The 25,220-nt window shown below is 39.4% G+C and overlaps 2 protein-coding genes across 2 annotated transcripts; both read right to left on the bottom strand.

Moving 5' to 3' along the window:
- Positions 1-14: 14 nt before the first annotated feature.
- On the bottom strand, positions 15-6,127 carry pomt1 (protein-O-mannosyltransferase 1). The gene is made up of 19 exons (XM_027006298.2): positions 5,665-6,127; positions 5,458-5,564; positions 5,335-5,385; positions 4,991-5,137; positions 4,771-4,879; positions 4,632-4,691; positions 4,429-4,522; positions 4,167-4,322; positions 3,717-3,847; positions 3,509-3,604; positions 3,290-3,382; positions 2,888-2,984; positions 2,655-2,747; positions 2,396-2,516; positions 2,204-2,301; positions 1,987-2,100; positions 1,758-1,884; positions 1,467-1,644; positions 15-736 (listed from the first exon to the last, which is right to left on the bottom strand). The coding sequence occupies exons 1-19, from the start codon at positions 5,781-5,783 to the stop codon at positions 562-564; spliced, it is 2,166 nt and encodes a 721-aa protein (XP_026862099.2). The 5' UTR covers positions 5,784-6,127; the 3' UTR covers positions 15-561.
- A 739-nt stretch (positions 6,128-6,866) lies between these two features.
- On the bottom strand, positions 6,867-17,731 carry fam169aa (family with sequence similarity 169 member Aa). The gene is made up of 12 exons (XM_035529992.1): positions 17,650-17,731; positions 13,610-13,745; positions 13,253-13,352; positions 13,089-13,174; positions 12,717-12,888; positions 12,440-12,619; positions 12,236-12,358; positions 12,046-12,158; positions 11,933-11,963; positions 11,741-11,834; positions 11,541-11,625; positions 6,867-11,353 (listed from the first exon to the last, which is right to left on the bottom strand). Exons 2-12 carry the CDS (start codon positions 13,742-13,744, stop codon positions 7,409-7,411), a joined length of 5,064 nt encoding a protein of 1,687 aa, XP_035385885.1. The 5' UTR covers position 13,745; positions 17,650-17,731; the 3' UTR covers positions 6,867-7,408.
- Positions 17,732-25,220: the final 7,489 nt, after the last annotated feature.

Here is a 25,220-nt window from a genome sequence, read left to right as displayed (position 1 = left end):
ATCACAAGTCTGGGTTGCAGTTAAAAAATTTTTTTTAAAAAACCCTTTATTTTTTAATTTTAGTTAGTGTTATGCAAGAATTAGTAAGACTTGGGATTGCAGCAAAGGTTGTTCTCAATGGGGTAGCAAATCCCCAAAGACAATAAACAATAAAATTACCACTTTGAGTGTTACATTCATACGGTAAGCAAACTGACAACTAACTTTTTAACGTTAGCTAATGTAAAAGACTTAATACATCGTTAAAGCAATGAAAACTTCCAGGTTTGACATTTCTTATGAATGAAGTCCTATAAAGGGGCATCTTCACATTTGAATCCAACACCTTCAACAGTGTCTTTCCATTTCTGTAACTAAGACAGGACATTTAGAGAGCAATTTCATATCCTGTGGTCTGAATTAAAATGAGTAGCTTCTTAACCTGTTAAGCACACTGTAATATCTGGTCTTTCCTCCATATTTTCCTTTCCTGTAATCCATGGCTCTGAAGCACATCTTTCTTCTCTGTCCCAGCTGTATTAGGTCGTCTTTGGGAAACTTTATGGAGTATAATTCGAGGGATCAGTGCTTGCGAAAGAGAATATCCCAGCTCTCTTTCCAGCGCAATGACGCCAGCTGCTTTGAGGTTAGCTCAGGCTGGCCGTACGTAAGGGGGCAGAAGGTGCAGTAGCAGAGGTACACCGAGCACAAGGCTGCCAGGATAACACCACTAAACGCTTTCTGATGAGAGGGAGATCTAGGAAGGGGAAAAAAAAACGCATTTCTACATAGTAAAACGTTGGAAACAAAAGTTATGGAAGGAAAAAAAATAACCTGCTTTTAAGGAAAATGTCAACATGCAAGAATAACCTAATTCTTTTGCTCCTCTAGCCTAGGGCAGGGGTGTCTCAAACATGATAGGCAGGGTGAGAATGACCCTATTATGGTCATAAGCCAGACTGCTAAATGAATCTGCAATGTTTTAAAATCATTTTGTGAACCATAATTGAACTGAACAATTCTACATTACAAATCGAAAAAGGAGCCATTCTGTGCCATTCTACTAGGGAGGCAAAATAGAGCAATGTACACAAGCTAAGAATGTAAGAGCATACAAGGATGTATCTTTCCAAAAGAATAACATAGATATTTTGTATAATGAATTGCAGTCTGTTCAACTGGTATATGATACGAATTTAATTTGTTTCAGATAAATTAGGATACATTAACACATTTAAGAGGAATTGTTGATGCATTTTTGATTATGTAACTGCTTAATTGGTATGGTGCACTTAATATTGTGCTGGTTGGACTGATTGTAAAGTGGCCAGTTACATAAATCGAATTCAACACCCCTGGCCCATGTAGTCTATGGATACTATCAGTCTAAAATCCAGTGAGAAAAAAGTTGTAGTATATACATATAAAACAACAATACAAGTGCATGATTTTTAAAATTATTTAACCAATTTTTACTCTAGAATCACCTCAGTATATGAATGTAGATGTGTTCCACAATAACAGGGATCTGCAGGATTTGGAAAGTAACGGCGGGAAGATAGTGGTAGAGGAACAGGGTCTTCTCCATCAAAAAGAAGGGCAGGTAATTAACAGCCCATCCTCCAGAGCATATAACACCGGCCAGCACCAGCTGCTCCCATGAGGCTAAGGACGGAGAGAACCAGGGGTCAAAAAGCAGCAATAAGCTAATGAGGTCTACCAATAATGGTCTATATATACATTTTATATATATAGAAGTATATAAATAGACATATAACCTTTGGGAATGTCTTCTATTTTCCGTCGCCGTCTTAGCAGATAAGTTAAAAACAGTAGCACGTACACAAACAGTGCAAAGTTTGCAAGAGTCCAGGTGACTATGTTACCTATCAAGTGGATTTGAGCCTGAAAGAAATAATGTAGTTGATTTCACATTATTCTATGCTGACACATTTTTAATCAGGTATTGATAAAAATACATTGAAGGATGTTTTGTCACCAACGTACATTACTTGATGGATGAAGCCAGTATGCAATATTGGTGTCCATGGTGATCCAATCTAAAGGTAAGGAGCTATACTTGTGCTCCGACTCTTCATTTCTCACTGTTAGCATCTTCCACTAATGCAAAATGAAAACACACAAAAACCAAGTGATATGGATATTTAAAGCAGTTCACTGATGCGTGACCATTTCATGATGTTTTACTGTATGGTTCAGTTACCTGCAGCTCCATAAACTTGGCCATAAATGTGAGATTCCTGCTTATGTCAACATAAGTAGGTGTCTTGAGCTCCAGTTCTCTCTCTCTCTGCTCCTGACCTGAGAAGAGCACAAAGATGGAAATATACAAATCAATAACGATAGGGCTGACATTGAGACACCACATCGCTTTGAAAGAAAGGGATTCTTGTACTTCTTCCATAGCGATGCTCTTCGACGTTCCATAGCCTGCTCTGATGGTAACCTTTATAGATTTTATCTCCCACAACCTCCAGCTGTCGGAACCCCCAATCTGGGAGAGAGGCACCACTCAGCTGCACAAGAAGAAAGAGAACTGCATAACTTGTTCAGTAGACATTACAAAATGGCTTGACTCATGTAGCTTTTTGTTATATTATTATTTTAATACAGTGGGCTGGATATTGTAAGCATATGAAAGCAGACACACACACCTTCAGCACAGCAGATGTGTTGACATGTACCAGTCGCACCTCTGATAAGATAGTCTTCCACACGTCTCTGTCAGACTCCCTGTTTGTTATGTCCTGCACAGTAGACGGTAAAACATTAAAGGCATCCAAAGTATACTGTGAACATGAGCATTTACAACAGCTTAGTATTTTAGTAACATTTATTATTTTATCTTATATTTTTATTTTTATAGACACATTATAAGGTTCTTCACCACTCTCCAAAGATTTTGGGCTGGCATGGATACATTGAAGTCAATATAACCAGACACTTCTTGAGCGTAAGGACTCATAGGGGCTGCAACATCATGCCTAAGAAAACCACACACAAGGTAAGACACACTGCTGAGGTTTTAGCATTCAAGCCACTTTTGCATTAATGAAAAGATGGGCAGCCTCCGTTGAGAAGCCAGCAGGTGGAATAAGTTATTGCAATCAACTGGAATATATAAAAAGTCACTGCACTACATTTACTTTTTTGAATATTGATTTATACAGCTCTGCATAAATATTACTTTTGCGGTAAACTGGCCAAGATCTGATATTGCTAAATTCATGTGATGTAAGGCTCAAAGAGTAAAGAGGGAACTGCGTGTTTGATTGTGGGGTTTGATTACGTGTTGAGGAATCGTGATGTCATGCCGTGCAGCAGCTGTATTATATCCCCATGTCTGACTGGTCTGGGAGGGCTGACCACCACCAGGCTCTGCCTGGGGATTGAGATGTAGGACAAATAGAAGAAAGGGTGAATTAGACAAACTACGTTGCAGGGGCCCCTTTCATAAGAGGTTTATAAAACAATTCAGCTGTTCTCTCAGTGGTAAGTCTGTGTGTGCCTTCTTGGGTCTTTGATAATCCACCAGTTGTTGACATCTTTGAAAGGATAGCAGGTCACCTGCTGCTGGTGGGAGCTCCCACGTCCATCTTCATATCTTCACGTGAAAGAATTGGAATAGCAGAAATATAATTCAACGGAATGAGGATCACCACCAGTTTAATCCCATTAACCCCATTACTAAGTGTAGGAGTTTGGTGCCATCAGACCTGATTGGGTAGTTGGCCTTGTGGGAATGTAGCCAACATGGGACAGGCTTGCTGGACCCACTGCGGAGAGTCACCTGGGAACCAAAGGCCACTTCCAGGGGCTGACCCTGAGTGACCCTCGCCAGACCCCCCTGTGCATCACAGAACGGACTACTTTTAATTATATCAACCCATTTTCCTTTTAGCTTAGTCACAGTCAATGTCTTATCGGAAATACACATAATCTTTCTAAACTGTATATATACACATCTAGCAAGGAAAAATGACCAGATGTATATCATTTTAATTCAAAACATTTTAAACCAGATTTCATTCTGCTTTAATGAATACAGAACCAAATAAATACACAATGGATTAGTTTATTATGCCCAGGTTGAATCTAGTCCTGCGCAAAATATGGTATCAGTAGATTCTTTATTAATATTAGTCAAGAAAAGTGGTGAACATTACCTCTAGACTGGCTTGAAAAGCACTGCTCATCATCTGGTCATGTGGCCCACTATGGTTCAGTAGAGTCAGGTGTATATAGAAAAACCCCAAGTACATAATGGCTGGGAGCACCACAAGGGCCAGGAGCTGAACAGTGACCTGCACCAACACTTTACCCTGCAGGGGAAGAGGGACATGACACAGGCCAGGCTGCAGTCAGACGCCTCGGAGCCAACTAACGTAGGAAGTTCTCTTTAAGAAAATCTAAGCCTAAAGAACCCACATTGCTTAAGGTTTTGTCCCCAATGAGATGCCAGGCGTGAACCGCAGCCAGACTAAGCAGCAGCAAGTAGGTGAAGAGACCCATGTATTTTACTCTGAGAAAACAGATTACACAGTTAAACACAGCGCACAGGACACAGAGTTCACAGTTAAACTGCCTGGCCTGTTGAGCTTCTGTGACTTATTGCTTGATGTCTCACTTACCCAACTGCAAATGCACAACTGGACCCAGAGAGAATGAGCCACGACCACCTGCACAATGAACTGAAACGACACCGGTGTTTATCATCACATTTGTGGCAGCAAATTTCTGGACGGCAACAAGTGATGTCCTTAATCATACCCGTTTGGTGCATTGTAGAAGCGCAGGTAGGCTACAACAGCAAGCAGCAGGAAGAAGATGAGCACAGATTCCAGCAGCATGAATCTAGACTGCACGATCAGTGAGTTTTCTATGAAAATAAGGAAGAAAGGTCACTTGCTTCCCCAGCAATTCCAAAGTCTGTAAAACCTTGTGCAATCTGTTCCTATGAGGTTTCTCTCAGCACGGAAATTGTACGTACCCATGATGAGGAGCAGGGATGCTCCCACTGCAGCGAAATGAGAATATCCCAGTTCTAACATGAGAAGATAGCCAAGAGGTACACAGAGAGAACCCGCCAGGGCAGGGAGCACTCTGAATGTCCATACAGGAACATTACTGGTGTATTCTTTTATGGAAGAGGAAAAAAGACAAAGGATAAGAAGTGAATGAATTACTACTAACATCATCATTATTGGAATTACTGTTGTTAGATGTAATGATACTAGTAACCAGGCATCCAACCATATTTCACAACATTAGCTGAAAGATTAACTTTACATACCTGCCAAAGTAAAAGACCAAATGACAGAGTAATTTGTTTACCTGCTCCAATTCTGTTCCAGGCAAAATTGCCATCAAACCCTCCCAGGTAGCCTGTAAACAGAACTGCGTTAAAATAATGTGTACTGAAATAACATGCTGGTGACATGACGTGGTAGTTCTCACCGCCTAAAGCTTGAATCATGTGACCCAAAGGTGGTCCACTCTCGTCAATGAAAAACACCCGCTTCATGTACAGAGACACGAACTGTCCATAGTAAACTTCGTCAAATCTATGGCACATGGACGGATTTAATGTAAGAGATTCACATTCACTCAAATAGACTGTATACACGTTACATCCAATGTCAGATGCACTGCAAAAATACTTACACAACAGCTCTGGGAAACTGTATTCCGTACAGTCTTGTCAGAAATCCAAAGGCTGTCACCGCAACCAGTAACACATTTATTTCGCAATTTACAGTAATTGGTAGTTTGATACCCTGCATGGTCTCAAGGTCGCCAGCTGACTTCTCCTAATTTATAATGCAATGTAGATATGTTTATTGTCATTCGTCAGTTGTAAGTAAACTGCCACAGCTTCTGGGTAAACACATTTCGGAGAAGTACACTGCAGTCATCTAGCGATGTAACTTCTGAAGAGCTTACACTCTGGCTGCGCCTCAGTTGATGTGTCCGCCGCTCGAATGACTTACGCTTGTGTCAAAGCATGGTCTTTTCCTACAGATTCTTTAAAATAAATGTTCTCTTATACAAACTCACATTGCAAAGATTAGCTGCATTTTACTTTGCTGATACAATACTCTGTGGCTTATCAGCTCAAAGTAAATAAATAAATAAATAAATAAACCGGTGAGCTCTGCCTTGGCAAGAAAAAAAAGCACTTCCGATTTTTTTTTTTCAAAACAAAAGTCTTGTGCAATACAGGCTATAAAGGCTATACAGAAGACCATGCAAAGTATTAAGTGTAAGACATAATTATCCATCCAATCCCTCCCTCCCCTATACCTTTAAAGGAAGCACACTACATATAAAGCACAGAATAAAAATAACCGTCTAGTCTAGTAAATAAACACAGACACACCCCAAAGGAAAACATCCAAGCTCATAAAGATTTATTAAATCAGTAAGTAATTAAGAAATAACAAACATTGAATAAAAAAATAAGAAAGAAAAATACCACCAGCATCATTCCGTGTGACAATAAAATGAAAGTATACAGTTTAATAGGTTACTTGAAAATAGAACATTATACTGCAGATGGTGTTTGCACATATCAAAACTGTAACATCTTTTTACAGGTATGAAGTCAAATTTCTAATGATGTCCACAAGACCCTACACTTTTAAAAAAGAGAAAATATGAAAATTATGAAAAAAGCTTCACTGATATTTTCCTAAAATACTAGTAAATTTATTAATAACTAAGTGCATCTTCTTAAAAAATAGACTGAAGGCCAACAATGTTCTATAGATAACGTATACTATAAACTGCAACAAACTTTGATTTCAGAACTAAAAGCAAAACATCTGTAATAGCTGTGTCTTACTCTATTATGAGACTTCCACTGTGTAGTTCTGGCAGCTAAATACAAATAGACTATTTGTGCTTCTATGTTGAATATAATGTAATGCATTCTATATTCCGTTTTTATCTAAATGTATTCACAGGCACAAATGTAGAGACAGTATTTGGGATTTTACATTCATGAAAAGAAAAGGCTGAAAATATATCTATATATTGCAATATTAACTATATTTAAAGCAAGTAATATAGAACAAGTGTGCATCCCATTTAACATTTTGTGTGTTACTGGAATCAATTACCCATTAGGTTATGCTTAACACCATCATGTTTAGTATTAAACCAAACTGTACACTGCTTGCATTTTCTAGAATATTTGTCACTTGTGGTACGCTATTTTGCTCCCTTAAGCCATGTATATCAAACTCTGCATTTACTTATATCATTTTGGAGTTGCAAGTCGTTTAGATCGACGAGGCTTTAGCCCGACTGTGTTTTCTTTTCCCCTGTGATTTCTCCATCTCCTTCTCAACTGGACTGGTTGACCTCCATCCACTTCTTTCTCTATTTCTTCCCCTCTTAGTTTTTCCTAATCCTGAGCCGTCTGGGATAGTTCTCTACCTATACCACTTTCATCTATTTTTTCTTGATCATCACCTTGAGCTGTGGCTTCTGCAGTTGACTTCAAATTGGTCTGCTCCGTTTCTGGCTTTTGCACAAATAAAAGATCTCCAGTATGCGCTCCCTCTGCTTGCCTGGCGTTTTCATCCAGAAGTTGTTTGCAGAAACGCTTGGATTTCCTTTCAGTGCTGGCTTTAATTGTTATTGTTCTTTTTCTTAGTGTCCATCTTCCATGATGTATTCCCTCTTCCACATCATGAAGGATTTCTTCTGCAGTGGAAATGTGTTTCTTATCCTTTTTTTCTTCAAGCTGCTTTTCTGCTTCTATCTTAGACTTTCCCTCAGACATTTCCTCAAGCATCTGCTCCTCTGCCTTGTCCAGAATGTTCTCCTCCGGACCCTTTTTCTCTTCAGGGTTTCCAAGGCCCAGCTTCTCTTTTCTCTTGCTGATTCTATCTGATTCTATTTTCTCCACATTGTCATCTGTTAGGTGCTTTCCATCTCGCAGGAGTTTCATGTCCGATTTCTTGTTTGTCACATTGTTTTTCATCTTCTCCTCTGTTTCTCCTTCCCCTGTTTGTTTTTCCCTATCAGTTAACACTTCTGCCATTGCTGCATCAGTTTCATTAATGTTTTTCTCTTCCTGCTCGTATGAAATGACTTTGTTTCTGTTCACATCAGAGGATGCCTCTCCATCTCCAAACTTGTCTTCGGATTCTTCCTCTGTTCTCCTTAAGTCTCTCTTCTCTGGCTGGTTCTGGCTTTCTTCTGCTTCTTGTACATTTGAAGCTTCATTTATTTCTGCTTCCTTCTCAGCCTGTGCTTTCTCTGTATGCACCACTTGCATACAGAGAGGTACAGGTTTTCCTCGAAGTGGAAACTTAGTTATTATTGTTCTGTGTCTGAGATGCTTTGTGATGATGACTGCCTCTTCTTGATCTGAGCTGAGGTCAGTGTCATCCTCACCAGATTCATTCACCCTTTTATCATTTTCATCTTCAGTGTTTTCAGATTTCCTGATCTTTTGAACTGTTTCTGTGGTTGCCGTTGCTTTCACATATGCTGCACTTGTAGTTGCTGCTTCCTTTTCCAGGGCAATGCTGTCCTCTGCAAGTGAAATCATCTCTTCATCTTTATTCTGGATATTTTCATATTCCATCTCAGCACTCTCCATCTCTAACACCTTGTCCATTTCTTTTGTAGTAGCCTCTGCCTCAACACTTACTTCTTGATCTGATGCCTTCCTCTCATTTTCTTTATCTTCAGTTTCTTGCATCCCACCTTCAGCTATCTTATGCAGTGCTTTTAACTCTATTTCAGTCATTTCCTCAGCAGTTGATGATTCCAGTTCCTGCTCCTCCAAATTGCATTGTTTCTCCAAAGTAACTTTTGAAACTTCATTAGTATCTTCCACATTTTTCTCAGTTATGCCACCCTCCACAGCCATACTGTTTTCCTCTGGGCATTTATTTGTTAAAGCTGTTTTGTTTGCAGAGTCATTTACATCTGTTTGTTTCTCTGCCTCTACTTTTTCAAAATGCTCTCCTGGTTTCGTGAGCCGTTTATTTCTTCTTTCTGGTGTAGATTTGACTGTTACAGTTCTACGTCTAAGACTTTTGGTTGTGATTATTAATGGCTCTTTATCAGACCTTTTCTGGACAACCTCCCCCTGGGCAAGCATCATACTCTCTTGATCATCACTCTGTTTTTTGCAACTCTCATTGTTATCCTTTTCTGCTATTTTTTTAGCCTCTATGGCAGTAGATTTTTCTTCTACAGGCTCACTTGGTTTATCATCTTTCAGTTTTTCTTTTACCAAAATATTCTCCTCTTGTTCATTGTACCTCCTTGGGGTGTTACCTGCAGCCATTTCCACATTTAACTCTAGGCTTTCTGTTATGGACTCCTCTATCTTCGTCTCTTCAAATTTATCCTCTTCCACTGCAGTGTTGGTCTTGTTTGCTCTTTCCCCCTCCTGACATTGCACTGTTTTAACAATCTCAATCCCACTTGTTGGTATGACTGAAACCTTATTCAAATCCACAAGAACAATAGAAGTTTGTTGAGGTTTCATGATTGAAGTTGACTCCGTAAAGCTCTGTCCACCCATAATTTCTGGTGCCCTCACTATAGCTGGTTCCCTGTGTTCTTCCTCGTGACCTGCAGAATCATCAACTGTTTGCACTGCTGCTTTCTCTTCAGCTTCTGCTTTAGCACCTTTCACAGTGTCCGCATCATGAAGGTCAGGACGTTTCTCTGCAGAGATGCTTGCTGCTGCAGCACCTCCAGGATCTGGGTCTGTTGTTGTGTCTTGTTCTATAAATTGCTCAGTCCTGACATCTTCCTCCACCTTATTTTCATCCTGAGGACAACCATCCATCTTCTTCTTCTCTTCACTGAGCTCATCTAAATCATGTGTATCGGTGTCAGTCAACTCAGTCTGCTCTTTAAATCGTTTAGAACATCGAATTGAGATCCCAAAATACGGATTGTTAGCTTTTTTTTTTTTAAATTCTCCCTTGTGTGCGTTATCAGAATTTTCCTTTTGCACCAGTTTAGTCCGAGTATCTGATTCCTCATAATCAACTTGACTTGGCTCGTGGGCACCTTCAGTTTGTTTTTCTTCATCCAGTGGGATTTCTTGAAAAGTACTTGTCTCTTTTACAGGTTCTATGCCTGCCACCACATGCACTGCTGGGTATAAATATTCTATTTCGACCTTTCTCTCATCCTCAACTTTATCCTTTATAGAGCCAGTCAAATTATCATTATCCTCTTCATTATTTCGTTGCCCATACCCTTGTTTGGACGGGTCCTTGGCACATTTTGCAGAGCTTCTCAGAACCCTTTTTGTCAGTGTGTTTTCTGGAGGCTGATCCTTGAATTTTCCGGAAGGCCTTAATGGGAAGACATAGTTTATCTTAGAGTCTGCCACAGAGAATTCTAGAACTCTTCCTTGGTTATCTGATGCCGTTTCTTCCCCAGAGTCAATTTTCTCATCATTCCTTTTTTCTATTTTTTGAGCACCCTTGTTTTCAACCCTAGATATCTGGTCTACTACATTGTCTTTTCCTTTCTTTACTGGTTCAACATCTACATCTTCATCCATAACTACAGTCATGTCTACAGTTTTATCATCTTTCTGTGACTGCAATATTTTTTCACAGGCTTCACTCTTATCTGCTGGTGTAGGAGAAACATCCTTGAGATCAGCAACCACAACATCATGCTTTTGCAGTTTTAATATTGGCAGGACATTTTCCTCCACTTTCTGCAACTCTCTTGCTAAATGCATCTCGTCTGTTTCCGCTGGAAAAACTGCAGTATCCTCCCTGTTTTCTATTTCAGCATCTTTTCGTTTTCCTGTCCCAGGTTGGCTTATTTTCTCTTCAGCTGAAACATCCTCTGAGGCAACAGGAACTGGTTTATGATCAAGTTGAGTCTGTTGCCATGATTTCTGAAGGGCAGCAATGTCTCTGCTTGTTTTTGCATCCTCAGCTAGTATGTTCTCTTCAGACATCTCCTGCTCAGCTTCATGTTTCCCATCTTCATCCCGTGTGACCTCTTGAGTGTTTTCTTTTATCTCTACAGTTCCTAAAGTCGTCTTAACGATCGACGCCTCTACCACTTTCTGCACTTCTAAGGGTGGAAGGACTACAGGAACAGTGTCAGTTTCCGACACTGTTACAGTTCGTGTATCCTCACTGCCCTTTACGCTCTGTCGTTCCGTAACAGCAGTCGGCTTTGTTTTCATTAGGAGTGCCTCCGAAGTCATCACAGCTTTGATAGGTTGGATTAGAACATCCTGAACACATTCCTTGGGTTGATGGGACAATTCTTTCTGTTCTTCGCAGTGAAGACGAGTGACGTCCAATATGCCCACCACATTATGAGTCAGTGTGACAGCTGTGTCCTGCAAAAGATGATATATAACTACATGACCTCTAAAAAGCATGCTACTACAAACGGATCTGAATAAACACAACAACAGAAAATTGCACTAATTCAACCACTACAATCAGTCCAAGCATTGCATTAGTGAAGCTGCATCTATGCACCTAAATATTTCTACAGATCTCCAGAACAGCACTTGCACATACCTCTTTTACATTCAAAGAATTTGTGTCATCCTCAAACACTGGATCATCCACCAGGGACTGAACTCCAGTGTCAATACCTTCTACCCTGTATTAGGCAAACTTTAAATGAGGACTACATAGATGTCCTTAATGCAATTAAATTAAGCCTTCTGAATAAATGTTTTTTTTTTATTATTAAGTGTTGGAAATTGTTGTGTGACCTATTGATTTTCTCAGTTGTCTCTCCTATGTCTTCTCTACGTTTGGGCTTGTTGTTGCTCCCATGACTTGCTGTAACAGGCATGTCCTCAACCTCTGTAATGATAGAGAAAATTATCTTCTAGCCCTTAGAAACATAACTCTCTATAAATATTTGCTCATTTCACACACTGACCTGGCTACACTTTACTTACCTTTTGTTAATTTAATCTGGACCACCTCCTCCTAAAATTAGAGAATACAACACTGACATTATATTTTCTTATTATTGCACAATTTTTTTTTTAGAAGTTAATAACTTACATACCACAACTTTTTCTGTGTACTCCATTCTCCTCTGTACTTGTGTAATCACGTCTTCCACTGGTGCATCTGCACTATCTGACTCAAAATTCAGTCTGCCCACAACTGTGTGATTTCCTATTAGGAAATTATGACTTATTAAACAAAACTAACAACTTACTGGACATTATGTCATAAAATCAACCTCTTCTCACCTTTTAGCTCAATTGCCTGTAGCCTTTTAGCTATCTGTTTCCTCTGGAAAGGTCCTCCAATACTTTTTACTTCCCACAGCAATTCTTGGTCTTCTGGATATTTGCTGAGATATTGTTTACAAACTGTGTAAAAAAATTATACATTGCCATGTGTAGCAAAGAATAAAAGCCACTTAGAGATTAGAATTTCAAATATCGCTGTACCTTTATACATTGCTGTTGTAAGTGGATATTTCAGTCCCAAAAAATCATTTCTGAAACTGCCAACAAAGTCCTCTAACATGTATAGACCATATCCATTGCCACGATGACTCTTTCTAACAAAAATGGTATCCATTACTGGGAGCTGATAACACTGGGTCAAAAAGCTACTGCACAAACTGCCTGTTGAGGAGAGTAAGAACAAACAGAGAAATGGTAGCCAACACAAACTTTAAAAAGAATCGGTTCAAAATGTACAACTGGAAAAGGCCCACTGTACCCTCAGCTTTGACTGAATAAAAGCCAATTGCCTCGCCATCTTTCCAAAGGATTTTGGCAATTTCATTTTCTCCATGACAGAGAAATGGGACATCTTCGCTGGTCATCTCCTTTGTTCTGTAAAAAATTCTGTTGAGAACATACAGGACTATCCTCTCTCCTGTGGTTAAGACCTGGTATTGCCAGACAAAAGGTTTTAAATGTTACTTCATTTTGTATTTCATTGGTAATCCATACAGGGCCTAGGAAACTATTTGAATTTCAGAAGAAACTTAAGTTAAACTATTCAGATATGACATGCAAGAACTTTTCTTGAAATTTTCTTGAAAAATGTAAGTCATCTAGAGTTTAATTGAGGTTATGAGGTAATGACCTCGTGTAGTCCTGTTCGTGAGCGCGCTGCTGTCTTAAGAATGTCCTCAACTGACCACCACTGACCCAGCAGGTAAAGTCCAACAACTGACAACAGCATACGACTTTGTTAGTTATCAATAGTTTAACGATAGAAATATCAAGATTATTTCCATGTTTTGTTACCTTTAAAATCCTCTTCTGGTAAAAAAAGTGCAAGGACCTTCTTTTTAACGTCAACCCCATAGAGGGGGACAAAGCTCATATTTCTGAGGACCAACTCTATCTAGAACATGGAACAACAGTGTCAAACATGTCAAAATAATTGTCATTAATAGTAAAGCTCAAAGCATAAATTATTTTAAAAATGACTAAATTTCTAGATTGAGTCACCATCAGCACATTTGAAATAATAAATTGCAGTTAATACTCATTATGAATAAAGTTTGCCCATTCCCACTACATTACATTAAACATCAACGCATATGCATCACATCACAGGCGTCTGATGCAAACACTATGTGAACAGTGTACTGTTCTCACCTGTTTGGAGTCAGGTATGGTGAAGTAGTCATGTGTTTCTGGATTTCTGCAGAGCAATTGGGACATATATTCTTTCGCTGACTGTTCTAGGTACTCAGGATCCACCCTGTCCAATAAATCTACTGGGAATTCCATCCTGAGGGAGAAATGTGATCACCTACATCACAAGTATTAACCCCAGTTAATCAGTCTCTTTTTCTCCTCTTCTTAATATTTGGTCTTTTCAGATCTGTTTATTCAAACGTCAGGATCTCTGACTTTTGAATTAATTGGTCCGAATTTGGTTGTTCACATTCTGTGGCACTAGTAGAGTTAACTGGCTGAGAATGGGTAACTAGAAGATTTAAAAAGGTCAGATCTAAACTGGTGTCACCTTCTAGCACTGATGCTGTTCTGTGAGACATTTGAACAAAACACTCAAACAAAATAAAAACAATGTGGAAACGGTGCCAAGTACAGAGAGGTTTTCTTTATATTGAACCTTCAGCCTTTTATTGTTTGATGCCAATGTAAACACGTGTTCAATGTGGCCACAGAAGTGTTACCATTGCTTATGCAAACACAAACAGGTTGTTCCCTTTTCAGGGGAGGATTTTACACTCGATATTGGAGGTAACGAAGTTCATGCTGAAATGAGACTACACCTATAAAATACTCCTGCACACTGACAAGGTAGCTTGGGAGTGCAAACCCAGAACAGACATCACTGCCGCTAAAATCATATTCTGCCCCAAGTGTTTAGCACTACCTTCCTGATCCCTCCCAGCCAGAGAGGCCTATTCTACAGACAGGGCAGTCCCACAACAACTAGCACAGCAACCCACCTCTGCTGCTGTCTAAAAAGAGACCTGGGAAACTAAGGTCTTGCACTTTTCACCTGTTTATTCAGTGATCCCCAAATGTCCGTGCTTCTCTGTAATATGATCATGACATGTAACACAGACAGAAGGTACTTCTGTCCATTACTTTCATTCTGGGTATTTTTATATTAATGCAATTGTGTAATAATATGCAGGTTTTAGGAGGTTTGGGTAAATTTTCTCACTCAGACTCCTCCCTCTCTACTAATATATAATTATATGCATTTGTTACAACTTGCTTTCAAGTTGTTTATTTGCACCCACCACCTTGTCATCTCTGACCTGTATTCTCTTTATTTTTAAGCAGAACAAAGAAGGGTTTGTTATATAGTAAGTGTTAGTACTATATATATATATATATATATATATATATATATATATATATATATATATATATATATATATATATATATATAGTACTATGTTATATAGTAAGACCACCACTCAAAACTCCAAGTCAGAATACATTTGTGTTCCACATCCTCTTCTACTCTGCCAATGTGTTAATTCAGTGATGCATAGCAAATTGAATTTTGGTCCAAATGTGGTTCTTACCCATGGACATATGGAAGCCTGTACCTTTTGAAAGCCAATATATAGTTAACATTCAATAACAGCTTATATTGTGTCAATGAATCTTATGATTTTTTAAAAAGAAGTAAGTTACATATTCTCTTGTTTTTAGCTTCTGCATTCATTTATTTCCCATAAACAGTCTGGCGCAGTATGGTAACAGTAAAAATATCTTTCATTCGCGTGCAGCTAGTGAAATCCAGACATTAGACCCTTTTATGTCCAACACAATAAAAATCTTAAGCACCTCTTTGAATCAGTACTAATCAGAACCCATATTATTCAGTAAGTGCATTCATACCACCTGTGATCAAGAGGCTCTCCAAATGCAGCCCTTTCCACCTGCAGCATTGCATTCTGGGTCCCAGCAACTGACTGCTAAACGATCTTTCCCCAAGAAAGTTTTGTGATTTGCCCATTTGACAAAATGTGCTTTAGAGAATTGCGTCATTGTGTTAGAAGCCTTTAATGTGCAGGGCACCATTCGAAAATGCATATCTTAAACCCATTAGAACAGGCATATCTTGGAATATAACAAGGTCCCCTATTAGACTGTCCAACACAAATTTTGAGACACATTAAAACATAGAAGAGCTTAGGACAAAGGATATAAAAGCTAGCTTTCTTAAAGGACATTCCTAAAAACTTACATATTTATATGCCACAATTGTTAAGTCTTATTTCAGATTGAACAAAACTTGTACTAAGCTGTCACAAACTGTTCATGAACAAATTGTTTGATGGGTTGTCAAGTAACAGTTTGATGTAAAAGGTGTAGAAGAGAAAGTACACTCACATTACTCAAACAATGAGTCTCCAGTACAGGTTAACTTGTCTACCTGTACTATTCTATTAGCCAATCATGGACGTGAGGGTCTCAACCCTATGCATTCAAAGGTTAGCCTTTATCACTCATTTGGGTGTGTTCCGACTCAAAAATGACACAGCCTCCATTGTCTAAGGATATGTTGTACGGGACTGCAGGAATATGGTGATCATACCCAAACATAAGCTGACAAACCAGAGAACATGTAGAAATGAGAGCGATCTGTCACACAACGGAAATAAATATGGAAATTTATGCAAAGAACTCCCGAGTCCGTGTCGCCAGTCCCTGACAACTCCCTTTTCTGGTTTTATGAGTTTATAGTAATTACTGACTGTCATTGCTGACTTTTGAAATTCAGTACCTCACTCACATAGCACATGTCTGTTGCAAATAATAGCATGATTTATCTTAATCAGAGTCTTACAAATAGGAAAGACCACATAATTTATGTTGGTGACCAGATGAGTGGTGTTGTATCAGCTGTTGGAAAAGGTGTTCTGTTAGACACCATAGTAAAGTGATCGTCTCAGCAATGGCATTAGGGACTTGCTGCTAGAGTCAATGACTGTCAGTGGATATTACTATGGAAAACACAAGTGTGTGTGAGCATGTTTGGATTCGCCGAAAGCAACTGCCACACATTCCCTCCAGCTCCGCACACCTCTGAGGTGCCAGTGCAGCAGATTCCAAACTGATCACAACCCTCCTCACACGGCTGGTTCAAAGGCAGACAAGCTGTTCTGTGAAATTGTTAATAAAAGCCTGAAACGGTTTTTAGTTTCTACAGATGACTTTGGCCAGCTCAAGATGTCCTCCAGGCTGTATGCATTCAATCAAGACATTAAAATCAATGTGGTGTTAAGTAGTCGCTCTTTTGTTTGAATATATGGGTGTAGTTATGATTCCCCAGATCTTTATCAATGCAAGAACACAGTGTACCTTTAACACAGAGAGCAGAACATAATGAGCCCCCCCCCCCACACACACACACCCCACCCTGCCACACACACAAAAAGCCAACTTCAGCTTCACATGCATGCACACACTTAATTAAACAGCCTTTTTCATGCTACCATTTTATCCCTTTAGGGACATCATACTATGAGTCACAAGCAAAGAAAGACAGCATGTCAATCCAATTCACTTCACTCCAGATAGTCAACCCACAAACATGCATGAAAAACTTGTGTGCCCATAAACAAATTGCCCTGACATAGTATTTACTGAAAAGTTTTGCATCCAAAGAGCATTACACATGACAGTTACACGTGGCTTTCCATGTATGCATGTACACAAAATGTACAGGTGTCAAATTGCCTCTGATTTTATTATTTTTTGCTACGAATGTTTGCATTTGTTTTGATTCAATTGTATTTGTTTTGGAATAATAAACTGGTTATCCCATTATCATATTAATACGTTGTATACCAACACATAAAGAGGACATTTAACATATTTAAAATTCAACCAGTCGTAAAAGTAAATAAAGAAGCAAGCGAGTATGTTGTAGAGAGGAGCCTAGTTAAGAAAATATTTGTGAAAAGTAATTTTGCTTTTTTTAAAAACCTATACGTCTCTGCTTGATCAGCGTGAAAAGCGTCGAGCCAGGTTGTGTGCAAAGGAAGACGCGTTTGTGGCGCAGCGTAAGAGAAACCGATCCTGAATCCTTTTTGGTGAACCGAACTCACAGGGGAGCGTAGAGCACCTTTATTCTGAATAAAGAAAAGCACACACTCACATTACACACGCTTCATAAACAGAATAATAAGAAGACTTACCCGAAATATTCTGACAATGTGTACTCTAAGTTATGAAGACGATAGCATTACATAGTAGTAGCTGGCTGTCCATAAAGGCTGTGAAACACGCCCTCTCTGGGACACGAACAGCTGAGTGCAATGATAGAGAGCGCAATCGCGTTATGTAACCCAAATCAGGGCTAAAAAACCTTTTCAGTATGTTCTAAACTTAGAAAAGACAGGCCAAAGCTTGCTTAACAAAGCAAACAGTGAGTAGGATAAAGAGCAAACAAAAAATTTTAATGAAACATTTTAGGCCGTTTCACAACAAAAGTAGAAGTCCAATAGCAATTACATACAGATCACTTATGGCGTTTTCACGCCGGAGCCTTTTTTCCGGACCCAGGTCCGCACCGTTTGGTCAAGTGTGAAAGCAATTTTCGAGAACGGGAGCGGTTCAGGGTCCTTGTGAAATGGGTGGTTCGAGGTTCGCTTCCAGCGTGCTCCAGTGCGCTCCACAGCAGGCGTGAAGCTATCCGTTCCGTTCATTTTGTGTAACGTGGCTGATTCGACTTATCGCATAGGTTTCATGTGTTTTCTGAGTAAATAATCGCTTACTATCCAGGTAAGCTTTTTCCTCAGGTACCTAAAATGTTTTGCACAACTGTAAGTATATTTTACAGGGGAAAAGCAATCTATAGACGTAAAATGCAACAAAAATAATCTCACACGAGAACGGCTCTTGCTTGCAAGTGCTCCTGCACGGTGAAATTCTGTGCATCTAAAAAGCGCTGTTTCTATTTCTAGTAAAATAATTTCACAGCAAACGCATGAAGCCTCTTCCTACCATTTTGCGAACCTGCGCACAGAAAAGTGACAGAAAAAAAGTGCGCAATCGATTCACGGCTCGGATAGAGTTATTGTGTGTGAAGGCAAACCAGAATCGGTCATGGGTGCGGACTCAAGTATTCGGGACAAGTGTGAAAACGCCCTTAGACTATTGGCAACTCCTCCTAAAAAAATAGTTAACCTCCTGTCTCGCCCAGACATGCGTTACCTCTCTAGCCTGACTCTTCATTAAGGGAGCGCGTAATCTTCACCACCATCATGGCACCTGTTAAAAGTGCCCATTATAGCCCTTGTTGTAGCTTTGGGAGGTGGACATTCGCTGAGAAGAGTGCGACTTATTATGGGCAAATCTATAATCATAAACGTTATCACATTCCAGGGTCAATGAGCCAAGTCATGGAAAACATAATGACAAAAGGGGATGCAGCCTGTACCAAAAATACAAGCAACGGAAAGAAGAAACGACAAACATTAGCGAGAACACGAGGTTAGAATAACAAACGGAGTGTATGAATCTCAAATGACCAACGAACAAACGGGGAACGAGAGAGGGTTTAAATACTTGGACTAATAAAAATTAACAAGACACAGGTTCTACAAATAATGAAAGATAATGGAGATAATGAAACAGGACGCTAGGGAGGGCCAGTCGTGACACGTGTCTTTATTCCTAAACTAGGTCTCCGAGCCTTCTTTAGTCTAATAGTTATTCTTGTCTTCCTCCTTGTTACTGTACTCTGATTATACATACTCCTGTTTGCCTTCTGATTGAACCTGATGCAATCGGCTTAATAGCCATCTGCTTTCTGTCAGATTCCTAAAACTTCACTCCTAATTCCTTCTGGCAATTTTACCTAAGTATTATCTGAAATCAGACTGACTAACCTACGAACTTTAATACCCTGACCCAAGTACTGAATTACTCAACAAGTGAAATATAGAACATGAACGGCCTACACTTTTTATGTTGCCCCCATGCTTGCATTTGACTACAGTTATTTCTCTTTCGTGCTGTTTGCTGCCTTTCCATCAGTTTGGATTGGTGAGTTTGCACGAGGGCGCGCCAACAGCAGCAAGCTCGTGGTTTACCAGCTATGCACAAACTGGTGGCGCATTGTGAAACCAGGTTCCTGAGGTTTCCTTTACTATCACTTGTTTTATTGTAAGTTATGTCACTGGCGGGCACGGTTATAGGTAACAAAGAGCTCATTAACAACAGCACAAAGTTTTTTCAGATTTCTAGTACAGGCTATGGCTATCTAGTATACGTTTATCTGTACAACAAAGGCACCGATTCACCGGCCTGAAATCGCTGGATTCTGGCCTGGTGTAGCTCACACTCACAGTTTTTCCTCTCGAATACGACTCTGTGGATTTAATCTGGTCTGTGATTGTGGCAGACCTTTCTCAATTTTATGTTTCGATTCCCAGTTTCCACTCTCTGTTTTTACACGTTTAGTTGCTGTCGTTAATGGATTCCTCCTTGTACTACATGTGATTGGTGCCTTTAAATGCGGACCATAGTGACCACATGATGGCGCGACTGCTACATCAGTACTATTAGGAAAACTAATCGTGTTTGCTTGTAATGAAACAAAGAGGTTTTTAAGTCAGAGCCTACATTTAAAACAAACCAAAAAAAAGGTAATGTAGGCCATATAGATGTAGTTCTATGGGCTACACATGGGCCTACAATGGCAATTGTAATAAACAATAAAAATGATAACCTTTATCTCTAATATGTCTATACACTATACATCTAAAGTTCTTTTACTAATAAGTGGGTGCACACGTGTTTATGTGGTTATCGGCTGAGGACTGACCCGGTTCCTGACCTTTTTCCCACACTTGCAAGAAAATTGAATGACTGTCCAGTTTAGTTAATATTCTGAGATATGAGATAATGGAGCTCTGTTACAATAATTTGAATCCCATGGGGGCTCCTACTTACCGATACTGTCTCTCCTGATTGGTGAGGCCAATCACCTCATGGCACAGTTCTCTCTGCCACACCTCCCCCGAGGGGGCAGGGCCACAGGGACGTGTAAGGGCCACCTTATCTGTCCATACCACCTCCCAGCTACTGATCCCTGTGGGATTCTTCACCTGTCACCACCCAAAGACGGAAATGTAGCAAGACATGAGACATACAAGCCTTAGTATCAATTATTGAATGAAACTGAACCCACCTGGGATCTTTTATTGATGAACCCCCTCTAAAACATTCCTTAAACACCCCTGCATCTGCATGCTTGGCTAGCAAGATGTGGAGGATGACATATTAGAAAGGAGAATATAATACATGCCATTAACAATTGCGCCCTTGTGTGGAAGTGACCGAAACCAGGAGTTGTGTTACTTCTTGTGGCTCGTGCCATGTTTGAACCTTATGTCCACTGAGCAATGCATGGAGGTCTAGCTTGACCGCAACAACATTAATCCCAAAATAATTACTTATACATATACAATAGCTAAATATATTACGTTCCCAAGACTGTATTAGCACCACACAAAGCTGACAGTTTCTGGCAATTTACAATCCAGGGAGATGCTTTTGCCGCCCTCCAAAAATAAACCCAGAAGTGGTTGTGCTAGAAATGTAACCAGACTACGTATAGTCCTGGGTAGTCACCCATAGACTACCATAGACATTTGCACATAGACCTAGTGGGGGTTATAGTTGTTCTGGTCCTGTTCTGATAGAGGTGGTCATAGTTGAATCCTTTGGCTGTTCATGCATATTCATACATTTGTATATCTAGATCCTGGCAAAGCAAAGATTTAGGCCTAGAAGCCTCTTTACTGTACTATTCATGTACAGTAATGTGGAGTACTGTACTTTACTATTTATTTAGAATGAAGAATTGTGAAACATGCTAATGAATGTAAACAAGCAAAATAAAGTGGAACTGCATTTTTGCAATAAAAAGAAGGTACGGTATATGCTAGTATACTAGGCCTGAGTCTAAGGGTATTGTAAGGATTCCATTAAGCTAGACCCCTGTCATAGAAAATAAACACATACATACATACATACAAACAAGAAAATTCAAAAGTACATACATTTTTATGTAAAGAAGTGAAGTGTATATATACATATATATATATATGTATATATATGTGAGTATATATGTATACACACACACACACACACACACCACACAGGCTACAATGCACACAGGTTTACCTGCACACAGGTTTACCAAAATTGGGCAATAGAGGATTGGAAAAACACTGCCTGATCTTATGAGTCTCGGTTTCTGCTGTGACATTTGGATGGTAGGGTCTGAATGAATCGTAAACAATATGAAAGCATGGATCTATCCTGCCTTGTATCATCGGTTCAGGCTGGTGGAGGTGTAATGGAGTGGGTGGTATTTTCTTAGTTTGCTTTGGGCCACTTAATTCCAATTGAGCATTGTTTAAATGTTACAACCTGAGTATTGTTGCTCACCATGTCCATACCTTTATCTGATGGCTACTTCCAGCAGGATAATGCACCATTTCACAAAGCTCAGATCATCTCAGAGTTTACTGTACTCGGGGTGGCCTCCACAGTCACCAGATCCCAATCCAATAGTGCATCTTTGGGGTGTTGTGGAGTCGGAGAGTTGCATCATGGATGTGCAGCCTGACAAATCTGCATGCTTATATACGAGAAAGTGAGAGAGGCTGAGTGCATTTGCCAAAATACATGTGCATTTATCATTTGCCAGTCAAGTGGCTGGATGGCAGGTTTCAAATTTTCACTTAATTGTACACAGTGGTACAAAAATCTTTCTTTCTTTTCTCAAATGCCCAAATATGGCTTCCCCCCCCCCCCCCCACCCCAAAAGTATTTTTCTTGTTTTCCTTTAAAAAGTGGTCGATAATAGTCAAGTACCTAAAAAGACACCGAAAGCCAGCACAAAAAACACCCCCCACCCCCACAATTGTTTAAGTTTAGTTTTTTGCTTTCACTGCAGCCGCTAGAAGCTAGCTTTGTATTGGCCAATATGAAAAAATCATCAGCACTGCCTGGTTTGTCTGACCTCTGCCTGTTATTCTTGCTGTAGAGGAGGAAGGGCAGTGATGAGACTGAAGGCTGAGCTCTGAGGAAGGAAGCACATGGAATAAAGGCTCTTTGTTATAGAACTGTTTGTGTGTTCAGGCCAACTCAGACCTCACTGCTGAATGACAGAGTTTTGTTTCATGGTCGCCATGGCGCTCATGTGTCTGTCATGGACCCAGAGGCCTCTGCCATCAGGTAGATAAAGGGTTTGATTATAATCCTGATAGTGCTTCTGACAAAATCACTTAGAGAAGGGCGAAGAACACGCAGAGCAAAGCCGAGGGGACGTAGGCTGGCTTTTGTGTTTCTTTAGGATGGTTTGGCCCTGCCAAGGTGTCAGGCAAAAACATCTTAGCGGATATCTTCGCAGATGTTTTTGCCTGTTATGCGGGAATCTGTGAATGTATTTATAGTTTGGTGGAACTTTTGTTGAGCATAAATTTCAATTCATACCACAACCTGTTAGAAGAGGAGAGTCACATGAAATTCTGGAAATAGTGTGACATTCAGAAATAGCACAAGGCAGAATAAAACAGAAGTGAGACCTCAGCTATAAGGTGTACATAGCACAGTCCTGCTAAAGGACCCCATATTATATTAATGTGAAATTGTCTAAATGGTCCTTAACATCCCTTACCTAAACTGTAATCTGCAGGTCTCCAGCCTCTAGCATACTTTTACTTTTCACTGTCACCCTAGACTTGCTAGTGCCCTAGACCTAGACATGAGCAATGACTGAATTTGCAGGAAATTCAACTGATTTAAACTAACCTTGGGGCCTGGGAGAATATTAAAGAAATCAGCACTCAAGTGATTTGTTCCAGGACCTCAGAGCACTAAAAAGTCACCAGTTTCAGTCAAAAAGGTTAACGGGTTCCAGATGAAGATCTGGTTGTGGGTGGAAATAACCATCTCTAATTACCCTGGGAGACACCAAAAAGCCCTCTCCATACTGACTGGCTAAGAATGATTTTTGCATGTATTAATCTTTAATCTTTGTTGATTATATTTCACCAGTGATATCGTTATATTGTAAAACAATTCTTAGATACTATTATAGCAGTTCTTAGTTACTATTATACTATTATATATTTACTCTTTGACTACCAGGGCCCTGGGAATGATCCAAGCCAGAATACATTGAAAACTATATCAGTTTTTGTACCTCAGTAATCTACCATTTTGTATTAGGGTAATACTGTATATTTAATTAGAGAATTTCACATCAGTTATTTTTGCTGTTATGGTTATTGAAAATGCCGCTCACTCATTCACTCACTTCTACACCAGTGTACCAATGTAATATTAAATGGGATGTTTTGCTATCACAAGCCACGGCTAGCTAGCGAGCCAGAAGGCTAAATAACCAGACTGAGGAAAGGCAACTAACTTTAGCTGGTACCATCCATAGTCATCTATCTTTCAAAGCCTATATGCCTATATTTCTGAAATGCAATTAAGTGTGTATGACTAACTGATTTCACTTTCACATCTTTGAGAAAGGGACTGATACCATACTAACTACTTCAGCAACACACTGTTCATCAACCGTTCAGCACTGCTGTGCACATAGTTCTGTGTGCGTCTGTAACCTGTTGCTGTTGCTGCAAACTGATTTTAGCTTGCAACTTTTGGAAAAAAACAATACAATAGGAAAATGGGCTGTGCTACTTTTTGATGTGAAGTAATAAAATGTTTTAGGTTAAAGAAAGTTGAAGTAGTAAGCCAAATATTATCCTGTATTCTCATGAGGTGACCTGTGATTTCAATACAGTGGCTTTTCAGAATCCTGTACCAAGTGTAGGGTGCTGCGAAAGTGTGTTTGAAAGCATGGAGATTTATAATGTTTCTGTGGATATCTTAGGATATGGGGCAGAGAGCTTCACGGTCACTTAGCAGTAACAAAGTGAATTATTCTGGTTTGTCTTAGCAACAGGTACCAAGTGGTACAAGAAACAGTGTTATCAATAGTAGGTAGGCAAAATTCTATTTTTATCTATAGTCTCTCGTTTTTAAAAGACTCTCTCGTACCAAACACTAACTGGTATGAATATTGAATATCAATTTGCATAATGGTAAATAATGCATGATTTGAATATGCATTGGTGGAAATATTCAAATGCATTGGTAGAAAGTTCAAAAATCAACATGTAAAAAAGGTGGGGATGGTATATAATCAGATTATATAATTTGAAAAGTGCATAAAAATTAAACTCCTGTCTGCCCCATCAGACATTCTCCTAACTTGTGAAAAAGAATGGTACCTGCACTTCTCTTCAACTAATTCTTGAGTCTGCATATTTATTTCCTATTTGGATTTATAACTTTAAAGACAGGTAATTGGGTATTGGAACAACAGAGGTATGATATATGACATAATTATAATATATTTGACTCATAATATAAAATGACCATACAGTAATATTATTAAAAAATAGTAATATATAACAAATTAAAATATGAAAATAAATATCAAAGATCTGGAGGGCACGTGAATCACAGAATTCTGGTTCTGCAGGCGTTCATAATCTATGAACAGATATTTCAGTTGATTGGCTGTGGTGTTATCACACCTGAATCCTAGATAGTGGCAAGCTGGAAAAACTGCCAGAACCACCTCTCAAGGAACAAAGTCTGTGTATCAGGGCCTCAACATTTAAAAAGATATGAGGGAAAAAAAAGATGAGAAAACACTATGAAAGAAGCCCAG

Source organism: Electrophorus electricus, chromosome 9 (genome assembly GCF_013358815.1).
Source record: "Electrophorus electricus isolate fEleEle1 chromosome 9, fEleEle1.pri, whole genome shotgun sequence".
NCBI classification, from domain to species: Eukaryota; Metazoa; Chordata; class Actinopteri; order Gymnotiformes; family Gymnotidae; genus Electrophorus; species Electrophorus electricus.
The sequence above is the reverse complement of the archived record's forward strand: the minus strand, read 5'-3'. Positions and strand labels throughout refer to the sequence as shown.